At 41.3% G+C, this 16,919-nt stretch overlaps 1 protein-coding gene across 7 annotated transcripts in view; it reads left to right on the forward strand.

Moving 5' to 3' along the window:
* Nucleotides 1-16,919, forward strand: part of LOC101476772 (uncharacterized) — a 144,401-nt gene that overhangs the window by 110,889 nt on the left and 16,593 nt on the right. For 5 of the 7 annotated variants that reach the window (XM_076882880.1, XM_076882875.1, XM_076882872.1 and 2 more), the window contains 3 exons: nucleotides 9,802-9,892; nucleotides 10,237-10,440; nucleotides 11,208-11,337. In XM_076882880.1, the coding sequence (XP_076738995.1) occupies nucleotides 9,802-9,892; nucleotides 10,237-10,440; nucleotides 11,208-11,305 (393 nt within the window). In that variant the 3' untranslated portion in view covers nucleotides 11,306-11,337. Of the gene's footprint in view, nucleotides 1-9,801; nucleotides 9,893-10,228; nucleotides 10,441-11,207; nucleotides 11,338-16,919 lie in introns of all 7 variants that reach the window. The other 2 variants (XM_076882886.1, XM_076882888.1) reach the window with 1 other exon arrangement.

Consider the following 16,919-nt stretch of genomic DNA (forward strand, 5'->3'; position numbering starts at 1 on the left):
CCTGGGAAGGGATCTCAAAGCTCTTCTATGTTGCGCCGTGTGTTTGCGGAGTGGCTGTTTGGTTTCTCCCATATAGAAATCTGAACACTCCTCACTTCACTTCACTGCATACGCAGTTGTTTGATGGAAAGTGAAACATTTTCACAAACCTAAAGAAGTCGAGTTGCCTTCTTTTTTTCAAGCTCTCAATATTAGAATGTACGGTTGCCTATTGAAGCACATCACTGGTGTTTATTGATGATGTGAGGAATTCTGAAGGGTACAGGGCTATGCTGTCTCCTCTGATTCAGCTAGGGCCCGAAAAAACTGACTATACGGAGCTTTAGCGTGCAAATGGATAATGACACAAAAGCATTTCTCAGCAATAGAGTGTTTTTTGTTATTAAATATAAAGCGTAGGGCAGAGAAACCCCAAAACCAAGCACGAATTAAAGGCAGCTGCAGTAAAGGCCTAGGAGAGCGAAAGAGGAAATGCACAGTTTGGTGACGTTACTTTGTCTAATTATTTTTGAACCTCTGAAAATGGAGGACTGTCTAAAAACAGCTGCAAACAGTTAACACAATATTTTGTTAAAACTGAAACTTTTGTGTTAAATCACATCTTGATAGGTTGATTGGAAACTCTACGGCTTGGCACAGAAGCATAGCATTCGTTGTGACGCAGCATAATTAGAAATACAAAATATTGCATTTTCAGTTCATTAAGCGTTACAATGTTCAAATAACAACTGAACATTGTCCTCTGCAAAACAGCGTACAACTTTTCCGTTTTCATTTTATTATGGTCAAAGAAAGTCAATACAAGTATGTGAAAATGTGAAAAAAACAGACTGTTGTTTTTAAAGTTTTATTCCAACAACACATACATATGTGGAATAATTAAACTATGGGATTACATTGTCTTTTTCATACTTATTCTCACAGTTTTTGATAGTTTCATACACATTTTTATAACACTTTCTTTATTACACTTCAACCATCTGAAAGAAATGCTGATTGTAAAAAATTTAAAGTAAAAAATTGTCCTGTAGAGAAATACATTGAGTTAAAAGATGAGGTGAAATGATCTTAATTGTCTAAATCAGGGGTCCCCAACCCCCGGGCCACGGACCGGAGTTGTTTGGTACCGGGCCGCGAGAGTTGAGGCTCAGGTGTGAAATGTATGGTTTTCAGGGTTTTTATCGGTTTTTAGCGTTATTTTGTTATCGTTTTTTTCATTAACTCTGTTTTCCTGGGTCTTTTCACGTGTGTTGTAAATAAATCTTATTTTTTTCGGTACCGGTACTAGTTTTATTTTGTTGTATTTATCTGCGGTCCGTGAAAATATTGTCGGGCACAAACCGGTCCGTGGCGCAAAAAAGGTTGGGGACCGCTGGTCTAAATAATTATGTGTGTGTGTATGGACAGTTCACCATCTTTGGGTGCACATACACATATGATCCACTTCTTTTCAAATGACCAAATGTAGAGAAAATGTGCCATCTAGCCAAGGCAAGATTTACCATATGGCCTTAGTGTAATGATTAGTGTTAAGGATGCAGAAGGAGTGGACGGCACGAGGCTGGTCGGGTGTGTCACAGTCTTTTCTCCAAGGTGTCAGCAAACTAACTACAACCATGGAATGACAATTTGTATCATTTAATTAGAGCACGCTTCTTTTAGCACAGTTCATTTATTTTAATAATGTTTATACACCTTGATTGTTTCACAATATAGTTTTTTTTTTTAATTAGCTCGGATTGATTAAATTGCATTGATTCAGTATCCTTATTAAAATAACCCCCTGCCGCTCTCCTTCCTTGTTTTTCATAATTAATGGTACGACGCGGGGCTTTGACAGCGCTGCATATTTTTATAATCAAGAATTATTTATTGTGGTGGCTGTCAAACACCAGCACTCTGACAGGCATTTTAAGAGTTTGCAGAGGTGTGGCGGTGCCGTGCGTGGTCACAGAAGTAAACAACAGTGACATAAACCGCCAGAGGATGAGGAATTAAGATCATGACACGTGTTTTCTTTTGTCTGAGCTCAGATTAAACCTACACTCACCACCTCACCTATTCATCTGGCCCTCACCTTGGCTGATAGGCCAGCTGCATGTTAAATACAGGCCTGCACACATGCAGACACACGAGTGCATACGTGTGCCTGCTTGTATGAGATCTCATTCCAAACCCTGGGCTCTTTTTAATTTTGATTGATGACTCTGTTTATCTTTGAAACCCCCCCCCCCCCTTCCCTTCACTACCTCGTCAGCAGCCTTACTCCATCCGCATTTTAGACCCTCTACTCATCACACCCCTAGTATGAAAATGATATTAGAAACAAAATGAGATTTGAAATTTTGTGTTAGACAAGCAGCTTGATGAAAGGGTTTCATAGCCGGGCTTAATCCATGGAAATTTTATGCTAATAATACTGCCGGCCAAGCAATCTAGTTGAAAATTAATCAGGGGGCTGGATAGAGGAGAGGAGAGGAGAGGAGAAGAGGTTGCTCCACATAAACACCCCCTCCTCCTCACCCTCATTCCCTCTCTCCACCTCTGAATCTCATCAGAAATAGCCATGGGGTGTTGTCTTTGTGATGAGGTAGGGAGAGAAATAGGGAGTCAGAAAATTACACTGCAGCTTAGTACTGATTGATGCAGTAATGTTTGCAGTAATGTATGCAGCCATGCAGCGAGCCACCTTATTATGGATTAGACCTCTTCCCTTTTCCAGCAGTCGCGTCCTGCATTACAGAGGACACGCACACAGCTTTAGAAACACCTTCATACACACACACCTCTTTAGCCGCATCTGTTCTGCTTTTATTATTCTGTTTATCCTGTTCAGCCCACGGTGGTGACTTTTTTTTTTGCATGTATCATTTTCTTTGTGTCTAAACGGTGATTCAGCCTCAGTCCGTTTGTTCTTTCCCCTGTCTCGTCGCACTTTCATGAACAAACATACACACATCTTCACTCGTTGCCTCCCTGTATTTATTCCTCTTTCTCGCTAAACCCTAGGAGTCATCATTAGAGTGAGTTGCTAATGAAGTCATTATCAAATTTCGCCTGTTTAAAACAACACAATTAGTACCAACGCCTTAATGATGTTTGCAAGTTAAATGCAAACTAATTGCTTTTTCCCCTCCATTTCTCTGTCTCATTTCCTCTCTCCTGGCTTGCTGCTCAGTTGGAATAAAGAGAGTAAATGAATCACTGAAGTGTTTCATGGATGTGGGTGTGTTTGTGGGCGCATTTTTTCTCGACCGTGTTACAAGTCTGTGTGATTTATTATTTTTACCCCGAGAGACATCTGTTACACCATTCCTTATTTTTGTAATGCATCATCAGCCAGAGGAAAAACAATATTATCCAGTCTGGGATATTGTACTCTGGAGTCTAATAATCTAATGTACACTAGAGCCGGTGTCATTAAAGTGGCAACGGAGCTGTAGGAAGATGGTAGGTACACATCTGTCTCTCTCTGAAACCCCACTGGTGCTTGCATTCTATCCCACCAGCTGCACCAGTGCAAAACACACACATACAGGAGTACGGCACACACTCACACATGCTGTCCCATAGGTTTTTCTGTTGGAGCTGTGATGATCCTACCAGCAGGAGGCAGAAAGGAGAAACACACAGTGAGCTACAAGCATCTTAGACACATTTCTGCAATAAGAAGCCCATGGTAGCACAGCTCTATTTATGTGTGGCAAGCACAGAGAAGCCCTTTTCCATGGTGTGTTCAAGGTGGGGCAGTTGCACCTGCATCTGCTGGTCTGTGTGAAAGGTGAAGAGCTAGAATGGAGCAAAAATGTTGTTTCACTTTGATGCAAGCAGAGCCAACATAGAGATAGATGCTGTGTTACGTCTCGATTCTGGCATGTCAGCGCGCCACCTGAAAGCACACGCTGGAGTGACAATGTGAACAAGCAAAGTCGTCTTAATGGTGGGGTGCGTTATAGTAGCGATCTCTCTGAATGGGACTGCAAAGACTAACCGATAGCTAGGTGACCGTTACAGGCAGATAAACAGACTGCAAGCCTTAAAGTTTCTGTTCGGCACAGAGTAATATGTGGCCCTGACAAACCTAAGGATAGACTTGTCTTTTTTCAGCAGCCTGTAAGCCAGTTAAAGTTGACCTCTGTGCCCCTCTCTCTCTCAGATAGAAAAGCCATATGCGGGCTCTAGAGAAAGACATGAGACACGGATGCTAAACAGTTCCCCGGAGCTCCAAAAGCTCTACAAGTGCCAGTCTTGCATGTGTGAAAGTATCCTTTTGTTCTCAAGGACCCAGTGATACACCATAATACCCAGAGTGCATCTGCAATGTGCCTCCAGGTATGAGATTAGCTTGCCGCTTTCATAAATGGCACATTGAACAATAAAAATAAGGAGTTAAAAATACTACCATTCCCAGTAAGTTACCAGTTGAATTCCTGTCTAAAAACAAAAGGTGGAATTCCAGGTCTTAAAAATTAGTGTTTAGACGTGATCTGGTCATTTCATGAATGCTTGTAATTTTGATAAAAAGGTTACTGCTCATTAATTGGGCTGAAGGGAAGGAACGGTGTGTTTGTAAGCAACAGTATAATGAACAGAAGCTGTGTGTAAAGGCAGATGTTTGAGGTGGCATTTGGCACCTTTCTGGAGATGATGCAGTTAGTTCTGTAACCACCTGGACAATTAGAAAATATTTGTAATTTTGCCTCTGCAGTGGATTTTAAATCAAATAATCAAGATGTGATTGAAGTACAGACTTTCAGCTTTATTTCAAAGGATACAACAAAAGCAACAAAAGCATTGCATGAACATTTTGGGAATTACAGACATTTGTAAATGTATTAATCCATTTTCAGGAGCGCAAAAGTAATTGGACAAAAGAATATCAGTTTAATTAAAAGATTCTTTCTTGGATACAAATCATTTGAAGTCAGTGACTTCTCAAAGTCTGTAAGCCATGGACATCACCAAGTGTCCCTTAAAATCCCCTGCCACGCAGCCAACTTTGTTGCAGCCAACTTCAGTTGCTTCTCATTTTTGCAGGTCTGTAGCATACTGACTTCAGAATTCACTTGCTACTTGTTTCAGCACATACATCATCAATAAACTCCATTGACCCAATCATAAATGGCCATGACATGACCTCCAGCAGATTTGACAGGTGTGGTAAGCTTTGGATCAGGGGCAGTTTTTCCCCTCATCCATTCTTTTCATATTGATATGATATCATCACAAAATTTAACTTACAGTACAGTGTTATTGTAATTTTAAGCATTTAGTTATATGCTGAGTATTGCAATAACATATTGAGATATATTCTGATGTCATCAGCTGCAAAGCATATCCCCAAAGGTGAGTTTTGTCTGTCTGTTTTATCTGAAAGGATGAAGTTCTCGGTCAGTTCCTCTCACTTCAGTCATTTTTATTGCTGCTAAAGGTTGCTAAGCAGTCAGTCTGAACAAAGCTGTCATTAAAAGCTGTCATGTATGTTTGTTATGCGCTTGACAGACTGATCTGTTTATTTTACGAATGAGTCCATCCTAAATTAACACAAACATGTGGAACACTGTTATGGGTATTTTCAGCAACAGGCAGCAGTCACCAGTCCTCTGAGATAATGAGCTGTTTATAGTCATATGAATCCAAACAGTGTGATGTCCATGCTTTGTGTTACTTCCTTGGCTTAACTTTATGTTACTGTCTAACATTGGTGCACGAGATGGGTGTTCATCTTCGTAATATTCCTAGTTTTACTTTGGTACAACACTCATTGTAAATCCCATGTGTCATATCTGTCTCTGTTGTTCCTTTCTTGGTGTCTTGCATGAATTTTATTATTCTACTACTAAAAGATTGGGCGGCACGGTGGTTAGCACTGTTGCCGCACAGCAAGAAGGTCCTGAGTTCAATTCCGCCATCAGGTATTTGCATGTTCTCCCCATGTTTGCGTGGGTTCCCTCCGGGTACTCCAGCTTCCTCCCACAGTCCAAAGACATGCAGCTTGTGGGGATAGGTTAATTGATTAATCCAAATTGCCCATAGATGTGAATGCGTGAGTGAATGTGAGCGTGAATGGTTGTCTGTCTCTGTGTGTTAGCCCTGCGACAGACTGGCGACCTGTCAAGGGTGTGCCCCGGCTCTCGCCCTATGACAGCTGGGATAGGCTCCAGCACCCCCTGCAACCCTGAAAAGGATAAGTGGATAGATGGATACTACTAAAAGATGTAATTTGCAATTTATGTAAGAAATTATTTATAATTAGTGTCCCTGTATTGATATAATATTGCCATGCAAAAAGATTGTGATACTACATTGTATCAGCTTTTCTTTCTTCCTCCTGCCTTCCATCCCTATTAGTCAGGTTCTTTTCGATGTTTTCATTGTATCTCTGTAGACCTTGACAATGTGATGCCTACCTCTGCTAGTGTTCTTGACTTGGTTGTGTTGTGACGTTTTCTTAACCATGGAAATAATTCTATGATCAGCCGCTTTAGTTGTCTTCTGTGGTCTTTCATATCTTCGTGTAACAGAGGGTATCTTCAGAGTATGGGAGATGCATGTATGGAGATGTATTACAGAAAGACTTTGAGCTACAAAAAGTTTAAAACAATGTTTTTATAAGTGACAACTTAAACTGCATGCGCTGAAAATATATGAGAGATGGAGACTGAACTGCAGGTTTTCTGTGCATACATTTGTATGCATCACTGGCTTTATCTACTGTAGGAGTATCTGCACATACACAAGCCTGTAGCGAGACAACGAGGAGGCATCATCTCAGCGCATGGATGGTCTAAAGTGGAACGTCATGCTGAGGGAGAAAGATGATGGTAGAGACCAGTAGGAGAGAAGGTCGAGGTGGCTATAGGTCTAATCTGGAGCTCACCTCCATCTGTGATTGAAGTGTGGAACTGCAGCTTCTCACATACTTACATTCACAGTCATTTTCTTCTAACCTACAAGCCTAATAAACAGACTCTTCTTGTAAGAAGAGTATCCGGATATCTCCGTCAAATGCAAGACCTTATTAAGAATACTGAAACATTGTTCCTTTGTTTTCATATGAATCCAACACAGTTAAACAGTTGTGATGATAACAAAATATAAAAGAAGATTTTTAACAAGGAGTGCTGGATATACCTAATGTACCTGTTTCAATTGCTTATTAACACAGACACTCATATGGCTGCAACTCTGTGCATTTAGGCATGTAGACATGGTCAACACTGAGCATCAGAATGGGAAAGAAAGATGATTTAAGTGATTTTAAACATTTGGTGTGGTTGTTGAAGCCAGACGGTCTGGGTATTACAGAAAGTACTCATCTGCTGGGATTTTCCCACACGACCATCTCTTGAGTTTAATGGTGTGAAAAGAGAAAATAGCGAGTGAGCAGCACTTCTCTGGGGGAAAATGCCTTGTTGATGTCAGAGATAGGAGGAGAATGGCCAGGCTGCTTCGAGCTGCTGTAGTAGTAACTCAAATAACCACTTGTCACAACTAAGGAATGCAGAAGAGCATCTATGAATGTCAAACCTTTAAATATTGTAGATGGGCTACAGCAGCGGAAGACCACACTGGGTGACACTCTTGTTAACTACAAACAAAGTGTGGCTACAATTTGAATGGGCTAACCAAAGTTGGGCAATAGAAGATTGGGTTGATAAGTTTCATTCTCTGCTGTGAGATTCAGGTGCTGGGTGAGACACCAGCATGGATCCATCCTGCCTTGTATCAACAGTTCAAGTTGTTTGTGGTCATGTAATGTTGTGGGAGCTATTTGCTTGGCAAGACTTTAAGTACCAACTGAGTATAGTTCAAACCCCACAGCCTATCTGAGTATTGCTGCTCACCGTGTCTGTCCTTTTATTATCATCTATCCATCTTCTAATAGCTGCTTCCAGCAGGATAATGTGCCATGTCATAAACCTCAAATCATCTCAAACTGATTTCATAAATATAACAATGCGTTCACTGTGCTACATTGCCCTTCATAGTCATCAGATCTCAGTGCAATATACCACCTTCGGTGTCCAATAGGAAATTTGCATCATGGATTCACTAAAGTCTGAGCAATGTTTCCAGTACCTAGTTGAATCTGTGCCGTGAGGATTAGGGCATATCTGAAAGCAAAAGTGGGTCCAGCCTGCTACCAGCAAGGTGTAACTAATGAAGTGGCCAGTGACTGTGTTTACCAATCTGACAAAGTTTGTATTATTGCAGTTATTGTCACTGTACCTCCTTTAACATATCCTCTGTACCATAGATGTAATATCTATATTGTGTCTGGTTTCCTTTTGTAGTATCCATATATTCAGAGTTCCTTTTAACAGTCCAGTTCTTTGTTTCTACTGTAAAGCATTTGAATGACTGTATAATTATCAATTATCATTTTTATACCGTATTCCAACACTTCTATTTTATTAGTATTACAATAACAAGGACTTAATGCTCTTCCATGCCAAATAAGGGTGGTTTGTGCCCATCACTGGGAAAGGCCCTCAGCATTTTAAGACCATGCCCACAGCAGTGACTAATTGTTTGTTGTGTCAGTGCTCGTCGTGCCCGTTTGCCTTTAATGGAGTGTAGTGTGGTGATCCATCAGGCTGTCGAGCAAGCCCCGTGTCAGTTGAAGTGGCTGTGTGTCAGTGGGGCGAGCGTACCGTGCAGATGTGATTTACTGCCCTGCTTGTTGCGCCGCCTTGCACCTCTGCTCATAGCCATGCAGTGCAGCCCATTCCTCTCCTCTTCTTCCCTTTCCTCTCCTCTCACCTCAGATTGATTACCAGCGCAACTGCCTCATGACACTCGCCATCCTCTGGCAACCTTTTAGTGCCATTTTATAGATGGTTAGCACACCTCATTTGGCTATTTATACATCTGTAAGTGGCCATGAAATATAGATTTGTCTTGATGGGTGTCAACATCGGAGCTGTGGAAGCAGAGCTCGGTGACACCTCGTTATTTTAATGGTGTGAGATGAAGGGGCCACACGACAGGAGTAATTTTAATACACGGGCTAAATGATACTGTTTTTATTTTCATTTAATGTTTGCACTCATATTTTACTCTGAGCAAAAAGGCTCTTTTCTTGCAGTATTTAGTTGGTGCTAAGAGGTGTAACGATGATGAGGCTGGGAAGCAACCAAGGATGGAAAGGAGTATACACACACACACACACACACACACACACACACACACACACACACACACACACACACACACACACACACACACACGTAAAAAAAAATCTACATATATTCTATGTGAATCATGAGGTGGTTAACAGTAACATGATATGTGACCTGTCATACACACACACGCACACACGTATTTCAGCCCATTCACAGGCAAGGGTCTCATAGGTAATTAGGTGCTGGCACCCACTCAGTGTGATGTGATGGTTAATTGAATAGTTAACACATCAGAAGCAGGCCTGTGCAGATTGGAGGTGACACCTGTCAGAAAGCTGTTCTCTCCCTGCCCAGGACATTTCCTGCTCTGCCTGATACATATGTCATCTTTGTGGAAATACCAAATTAGGGGCAGGTAACTGAGTGAGTGCAGTTCAGCAGGTGTGGAGATAGCTTGGGGGTGGAAGAAGGAAGGCGCTCCTCTGCTCTGTCCTTCAAGAGAATTTGTAAAGCTCAGGGCACCTGTCCTCACTTCACCTCAGGCCATTTCCATGGTTATGTGACAGGAAAGTGACAGCTCCTTGTGTTTGTGTGTGTGTGTGTGTGTGTGTGTGTGTGTGTGTGTGTGTGTGTGTGTGTGTGTGTGTGTGTGTGTGCGTGCATGTGTACGCAGGCTCTCCCCCAGAGGTGTGCTCAAGGCATCCAGCAGTGGAGTACGCATCGTGCAAACGCAGGGCCACCTGAGTGGAAGTGTCCAGATTCAGGTAAAGACAGCTGTCTGGCAGGTAGACTGACATTTGCCAAAAAAAGAAGAGCTTCTTATCGAACTACTTTCTATCCTCAAAAATTGTAAGAGGTTACATTTGCTCAGGCACCTTAAAGAGAAAAGGGGATCGGCTGCAGGCAGAGGTCCTGTTAAGGGGCAGTGCAGTCAAATGGAGGTAACAGTTCTAGATGAGAGGGTTAGCACAAGGAGCAATAGCCTAACCAGTGAGGCAGGTACCAACTGGGCACCTTACCTCCAAATGAATTGAGCAATTAACTCACACACATGCACTCTGACACACTATACTCATTATGTCCTCTCACTTCCTCCGCAGGAGTGCAGTGGATGGAATGAGGGAGCAGACTCATGGATCTGTTGAAGACAATAGCGTTTCTATAGAAAAGAGCTGTGCATGCACAGTAGCAAAAGCAAAGAGGCCTGATTGGGAGTACTCCATTGATGCAACACACAGTGGCACAACATATTCTACTGTCAACCCACTGAGGTTTGCACAGAAGCTCAGACAAGACCCCTGCAAAGACCCAGGTCAGGAAAGGCAGTGCAGCTCATTTCTGTTTGAGAAAATGTTGTCATATAGTTCCCAGTAGTTTGTGTCAAATCTGCAGTGGTCCAAGGCAGTATGCTTATGTGTTTAGGTCAGTTGTGACACATCACATTTCATGTTGTTCTAGAATCTTCTGTAACTTATTTATATCAATAACGTACTATCCTGTCTTAGTGGAGAGGTTTTTCTTTAAAAGAAGCTATTAAACTCCCAAATAAAGTAATGACAAAGACATTGAAACAGAGAGGATGATTGATCATGTTAGAAGCTGGGGACTTGGGGATAAGGGAAGCGAATGACAGTGATAAGTTTTGTGTCCACTCAGCTTGTCTCCAACCCTGGTTTTAATATTTTGTGAGAAACATTCACCTGAGTGATGCCCCAGCTGATCACTGGCATGGAAATGTCCCATGAGTTTCAGTTGGGGCCTTTTTTAGGTAATGCATTCTTCGTATATACAAAATATGCCTATCCTCCCAATGCAATGGTGCACATGGAAAAAGAAATATATATGCAAATAAAGACACTGAAGCTGTGGTCAAACAGATACTGAATTATTTCAAAAGGTAAATGCACCAGGTTGGGGGTCTGTTTAAAACAGGTCAGTGAATTTTTTGTAAAGACTTTGGAAACCACCTTTTTAAGTGTTATCCACGAAAAGGTTTCCAGCAATGACAAATGTTTATCTAGGATATGTGTTTGAGTGAAAGGTTCTATACATTAATTTTTGTATACATTTCTTTTGCAGATGTACATCTAAACAGGGATTTGCATGACAGGTGGGAGAGGTCTTTGTTGTCAGCATCAGCAGCCACAAGAGGAGCTGGCAGAAGTTATGACAACTGAGTAGCTCCAGGGCATTAACTGTGAAGCTGCAGGTATGCTGTATTTCATGCAGTATTATCTTGAGATTACATTTCATTTATATCTTATTTTATTCCTACTTAGTAAGAAAAACAGGAGGAAATGATCTTACTGTAAAGTACTTGAGGTTTCTGCTGTGGATCTCACGGATCTGTGGCAGACTGTTGTGCTACCACTGTGACTCATAATATTCCCCATTCCCCCCACACCCACCACCATTCATCCCATTCCAAACCATCCATGTATGTGTGTGGGCCAGTCACTCAATAGGCGGATCATTTAGGGTCGGAAGCCCCGTGTGAAATCAGATGTTTAACTGTCCAGCTGAAGCGGGACACGAGCATCTTAACCAGCACCTTGCCAAAGGTCTCGTGTTCAATCAACCGACCGGGGCTGCTGTGAGTATGCTCGCCACCTGCCAATAGGCATTAAGAAGGATTTAGTAATTAAGTGATAGGCTGAGGACTAAATTGGGTGTTTGTGGGCTGGTGAGCCACCCCAAGGTCCCTGCAGCCATGCAGATAGGGGATTCTAATTGCCAGTAATATTGATCAGCTTGGCGAGGGGGGTGCACAGGGAATTCACTAGCCATCGATTAGCTGTTACTTCACCTCGCTTGTCAATGGAAGACAGGGAGGTGAGCATTGGAAAAGCTCCAGGCTTTTCCCAGAGTATCCTTCACCACCAGTAGCTCCTGACACTTGCGTACACGGTCAGTGACACAGCATATTGTGATAGAAGTGCTTTCTAAACTCCTCCATAGCTAAATGATATCTCATAGGAAATCTAGAAGTAAAGCTGAAAACAGAAATGGGCTTTGCAAAAGGCTCACTAGCCTTTTTCCTCAAAATTAGTCTCTGTGGGTTTTTAAGGGCTCTAAATTGTCTCTGTGGTCCTCGTGTTGGAGGGAGAGAGGCCACTGAGTTTGCATACTCTCTTATATTTAATCCATTTCTTCACCTGGTGAAGAGATCCTGGTCAGAGCACTTGCACATACTTTTTTAATTCAGCCTCCGGTGACACATGATCATCAAAAAAATAGCACACATCTGGTACACAATATCATTATGGGCAGAGTTATTTAAAAAAGACTCAATAAATGTTAAAACATTGTCTGTTTCAGTCACACGCACACACACACACACACTGCGCTGTATTGATTTAGTTCCATGCACGACATACTTACAGCACTTAATTCCTGTGGTTGGGCTCAATAGAGAAGAAATCAATTAAGAGATGCGTGAACGAAGTTAATTTTAAGATCTTGATTTGTCAGTATTGAGTAAAGTTGGGCTTACTGTTAAAAAGAAATTATTGTCTTTAGGTTTTTTTTGTGTACATGGCTGTTGCCCTAACCCTAAGAGTTATGGTCACATTCCTGCTTAAAATGTTTTTGCTCCATCATATTAATTTCCAGTAAGGCTCACAGAACGTGCAGGTTCCAGCTTGCATTTCCAGTTCTGGTGAAATGATGTTTTATTTAATTCCCAGGGATCATTTGTACTTATCCAGTGAAAATATTGATCTCCTGTGTATAAAAATGGAGACGTCCTAATGTTTGTCTACCTTCCTTTTGGTATAACAAAATAAACTGTGCAGCTGCTTTCATATACTGTTTAGTGTTTACAGTCTGGGATCACTGCAATCAATGTTTATTAAGCTCACATTAGAAGCATCTTGTCGTATCCTTTTTAGGGACCAAGCACAAAGAAACTTCAGTGAAAGACAATATACCTAAGCAACTAGAACACACTCAAGTTTGTCTTCAGGCAGGGAAATAGCACATGTTTAATGTTAACCTTTCATCCATCGATTTTCTTAATTGGTGGAGCCTGTACCCACTGTCATAGGGCAACAGGTGGGGTACAGGCTGGACATGTTGCTAGTCTATCATGGAGAACCTTTGTCAGACACACTTTGAATGATTGAGCAAATAATCTCATCCTATGTGCATGACAGTTAAGGATCAATGTATCATCAGTTTGACAGAGAACCAATCACAGTTCAGTATGGCACTCATGGGAATCAAATCAACTTGCAGTGTGTTATGGGACAGTCTTTGACACTTCCACTCTGCCACTGGCATTTTTGTAATTTGAGTCAACAAACTTTTTCTTTTTTTTTGTAATTTGCTGTTTGACAATGTTTAGTATTTCAAAGCAATTTCAGGTAGTCTTTTATGTCTGTGCCGAAATCAAGTGCAGAAGCAGAAGCTGTGAGGTTTGCTGCCCAGCAGTCTTGAGCCTGAGTCATTTAGAGCCTATTACAAAGCATCAATATATTGATTGAAGCAAGTGTCTCAGTGTACTGCTCTGTAAACACACAGTTGGTTTGGCTGTGCATGTTTTATCTGCTTGAATCTTATCAGGATTTAAATCTTTTTCCTCTTCTGCTCCATTAATTGTGGCAATATTGGCTTTTGAACCGAGGATTTGAATCACTCCTCCTTTGCGGTGTTTAGCTTTGGGTTTCCTTTCAGTAATGTGTGCATTTTCCCCCCCCCCAGTTTTTTCCAGTTCCTTGTGATATTTCCACATACAGTACACAATTACTTTAAATCATTTTAATCCAAATGCTGTTTCTAAATTTAAAGGATGTACTTATGTACTGAAAACAAGCCAGGCAACAGGAATAACGGGTCAGAATAATCACTAAAATGGGACAGAGGGACAAATGAAGAAGACAGTGACTTTATGTGCTGTCTTACTGGAGTTATGAAGTTTTTGTTTGCTAAAGCTGCATCCAAACTGGAACCAAGTCACAACAACGAGGCGAGTAGCCACAGAAGAAAGTTAATGACATTGGTGACTTTACGTGGCTGCAGGCGAAATAACTGTTAGCAACATAAAGCGAGCAGGAACCGAAATAAACTCTTCTCAACTTCCAGGCAAAAAAACAATGACCGTGCAGGATACCATCGATTAACGTATGACCTGGTAATAACACGTTAACTAGGCATTTGGAGCCCCTCCAAAGTTATCCAGCCATCAGCTTTGGTGCGACATGTGGGAAGCAAATCGCATCCAGTGAGCAGGGAGGCAGCATGGACACCCAAGTTTGTGATAACCTGAGAAGCAAGTCATCTAGGACAATAGGTCTATCTACTAAGTCTCAGAGGAGTGTGAATCTCAATGACCTCAACCTTAACATCATAGGTCAAGTTTTCTGAAAGTCTTATGAATGTAATGACTTCAGAATGAAGCGACACAGGATTTTAAAATTCCTGCCATTGGTACATCTACTAGGACTTAAGAGTACCGTAGTATTTTTAAATCAAACAACCAAGACATAATTGAAATGCAGACATTATTTAAAGGGGTTTGCCAGAAATATTTCATTAGCTGTTTAAGAGTTAAACATTTTTATTAAAAAAAAAAAAAAAAAACTTGACATCTAATTAAAAAGCAGGTTCATGGCCTGTTCTTTTATTTTAAGTTAAAAACTAAATGATTTGGAATTGAGCTGTTTGATTTGCATGTAGTGTCTGTTTACTGGAACAATATGAGGCTTCAATGGTACAGGATAAGCACTATATGGACAAAAGAACTGGATCTACTTATTACACATAGAGGAGCTCCTCAGCCATGGAAAAGTCTGCCGTGAAGCTCCTGGCTTACAGTTTTTGCGCTGATGTTGATGGCAGAGAATGTTCCGAACTCAGAGCATTGTTGACTTTTACACACTATACGCCTCAGCGCTTGTCCGCCTGCTCTGTAACTTTATGTGGACTGCTACTTCACTTCCACTTTGCAGTAACATGACTTAGCTGATCTTGTTGCAGTATTGGCAGCAAATCGCAGCTTCAGACAACGTCCCAACTCCAACGCCATCTGTGAATCTAATTGCTTGCAAACATAAAGAGACAGTCCTGACAATTTACCACTTTTGTGACAAACAATGTTGTCTGTATTTATGTGTTTATCCATTGATGACGTTCACCATATGGCGAGCCATACGGTCGCATCCGAGTGTCTGCACTGTTTGATTTCCAAGGTCGTTTTGTGATCTCTGAAGGGGGATTGTTTCCCCATGCTCGTCTTCTGATTGAAGCCTAGCTAGAACCATTTATACACCACTCACAGTCACCCTCCAGCCATGCTCCCAAATTGAATTAGTTTCAGTCTGAATTTGTGTTTCAAAACTAGTAATTATTTTTTAACCCCAGAGGAAGCCAAGAGAAATGAGTCAGATTTTCTGAAGTCATGAAATTTGACGATATATGATTTAACACCAACCAAAGGGACACAAGCCTGAAGCACAGCAATTTACCAACCATTCATCTGTTAGCAAATTAAATCACACCACATTTGACATCTTTTGGAAAGTTGGATAAATCTGATGAAAAAGTTTTTCTCTCAATTACCATCAGAAATTAATCTCCTTAATCCCAATTTGATCTCTTTCATGCATATAAGGGGTATCTTTCATCTGCCCACCTATGCGCTTAAAATGTTCGCCACAGAGTTAAGATGGAACGTGACTGTAAAACTTAGTCCTTTGTGAAACTCCGGGATTCTGGCTCCATGAGATGAGAGAGCTGATTAGGGGAGATGAGGACAGAGGTGCGTAACTGACAGCCATCCATTATCTCTTTCTGTAGCTGGTAGAGGAATGTAAGAAGTCTCCGGGAGTGTGTCATAGAGCTGCAGAGTGCCATCCAGAGGTTGGTATGGTTCAGCTGCAAGCAAAGGTACAAAGCAGAGCCACAAAAATGTACCTCTGAAAATGTAAATCTTTCCTTTTGTTCCAGGTTTTTTTTTTTTTTTTTTTTAAATTTTTTCTTTTTTTTAATCAAATGATCCAATTTAGGAAGAGACAAACCTAATTTTGAGTCTGCTTATCTTAGTCATTCTCTGCTTGGAGAATGGCTTTTATAATTTCAAGACAGGCTTAATTTTGAGAAATCTAGAACAACTTTTGGATACCCTGCCTTTCTCTAGTTTTGTATATATTCCTCTATTTCTATTTTTCCTGTTTGTTATCTATTCCTGCAGTTTTATTATTTATAATTTATTCCTGCACAGTTGGCATGGAGCACCCATATTTTTGTTGTACATGTGCAATGACAATATTCTATTCTATTCATACACTGGAGCTTAAAATGAATAAACCTTTCATGTGGTAACCATATTCACCTTGGCTTAGTAAAATTAATGCGGAAGCTGTTGTGTGATTGCATTGGAGTTTAAGATGTACCTTATAAATTGGCCTGTCTGAGTGAGAGGCAGAGAAGAATCGTGGGGTGTCGAGTCTTCCCCGTGTTACGTCTCATCTGCAGCAAAGGATTTTCCAGCTGAGAGCGAAGGCCAGCAGGAGAGGGCTAGCTTAAAACTAAAGAGGTGATCAAAATACAGACCACCAGCTGACTCTAACATGACGATTCAGAGCAATCGCACTCGCCCAGAACTGCTCTCAGCATCCAAGCAGCCAGGACCACAGCTGATACTGATCAGGTCTAGTTACACACCAGCTCTCCCTTCTTTAAGCAGCACCTTGAGCTGCCAGTGCCCTACGAGCCCCAAGCACAGCAATGATGTGAGTGCTTTATAATAGCAAAGAAAAGGAGTCTCGTCTCGTTTCTCTCAACAGCGGTATC

Source organism: Maylandia zebra, linkage group LG1 (assembly GCF_041146795.1).
Source record: "Maylandia zebra isolate NMK-2024a linkage group LG1, Mzebra_GT3a, whole genome shotgun sequence".
NCBI lineage: Eukaryota > Metazoa > Chordata > Actinopteri > Cichliformes > Cichlidae > Maylandia > Maylandia zebra.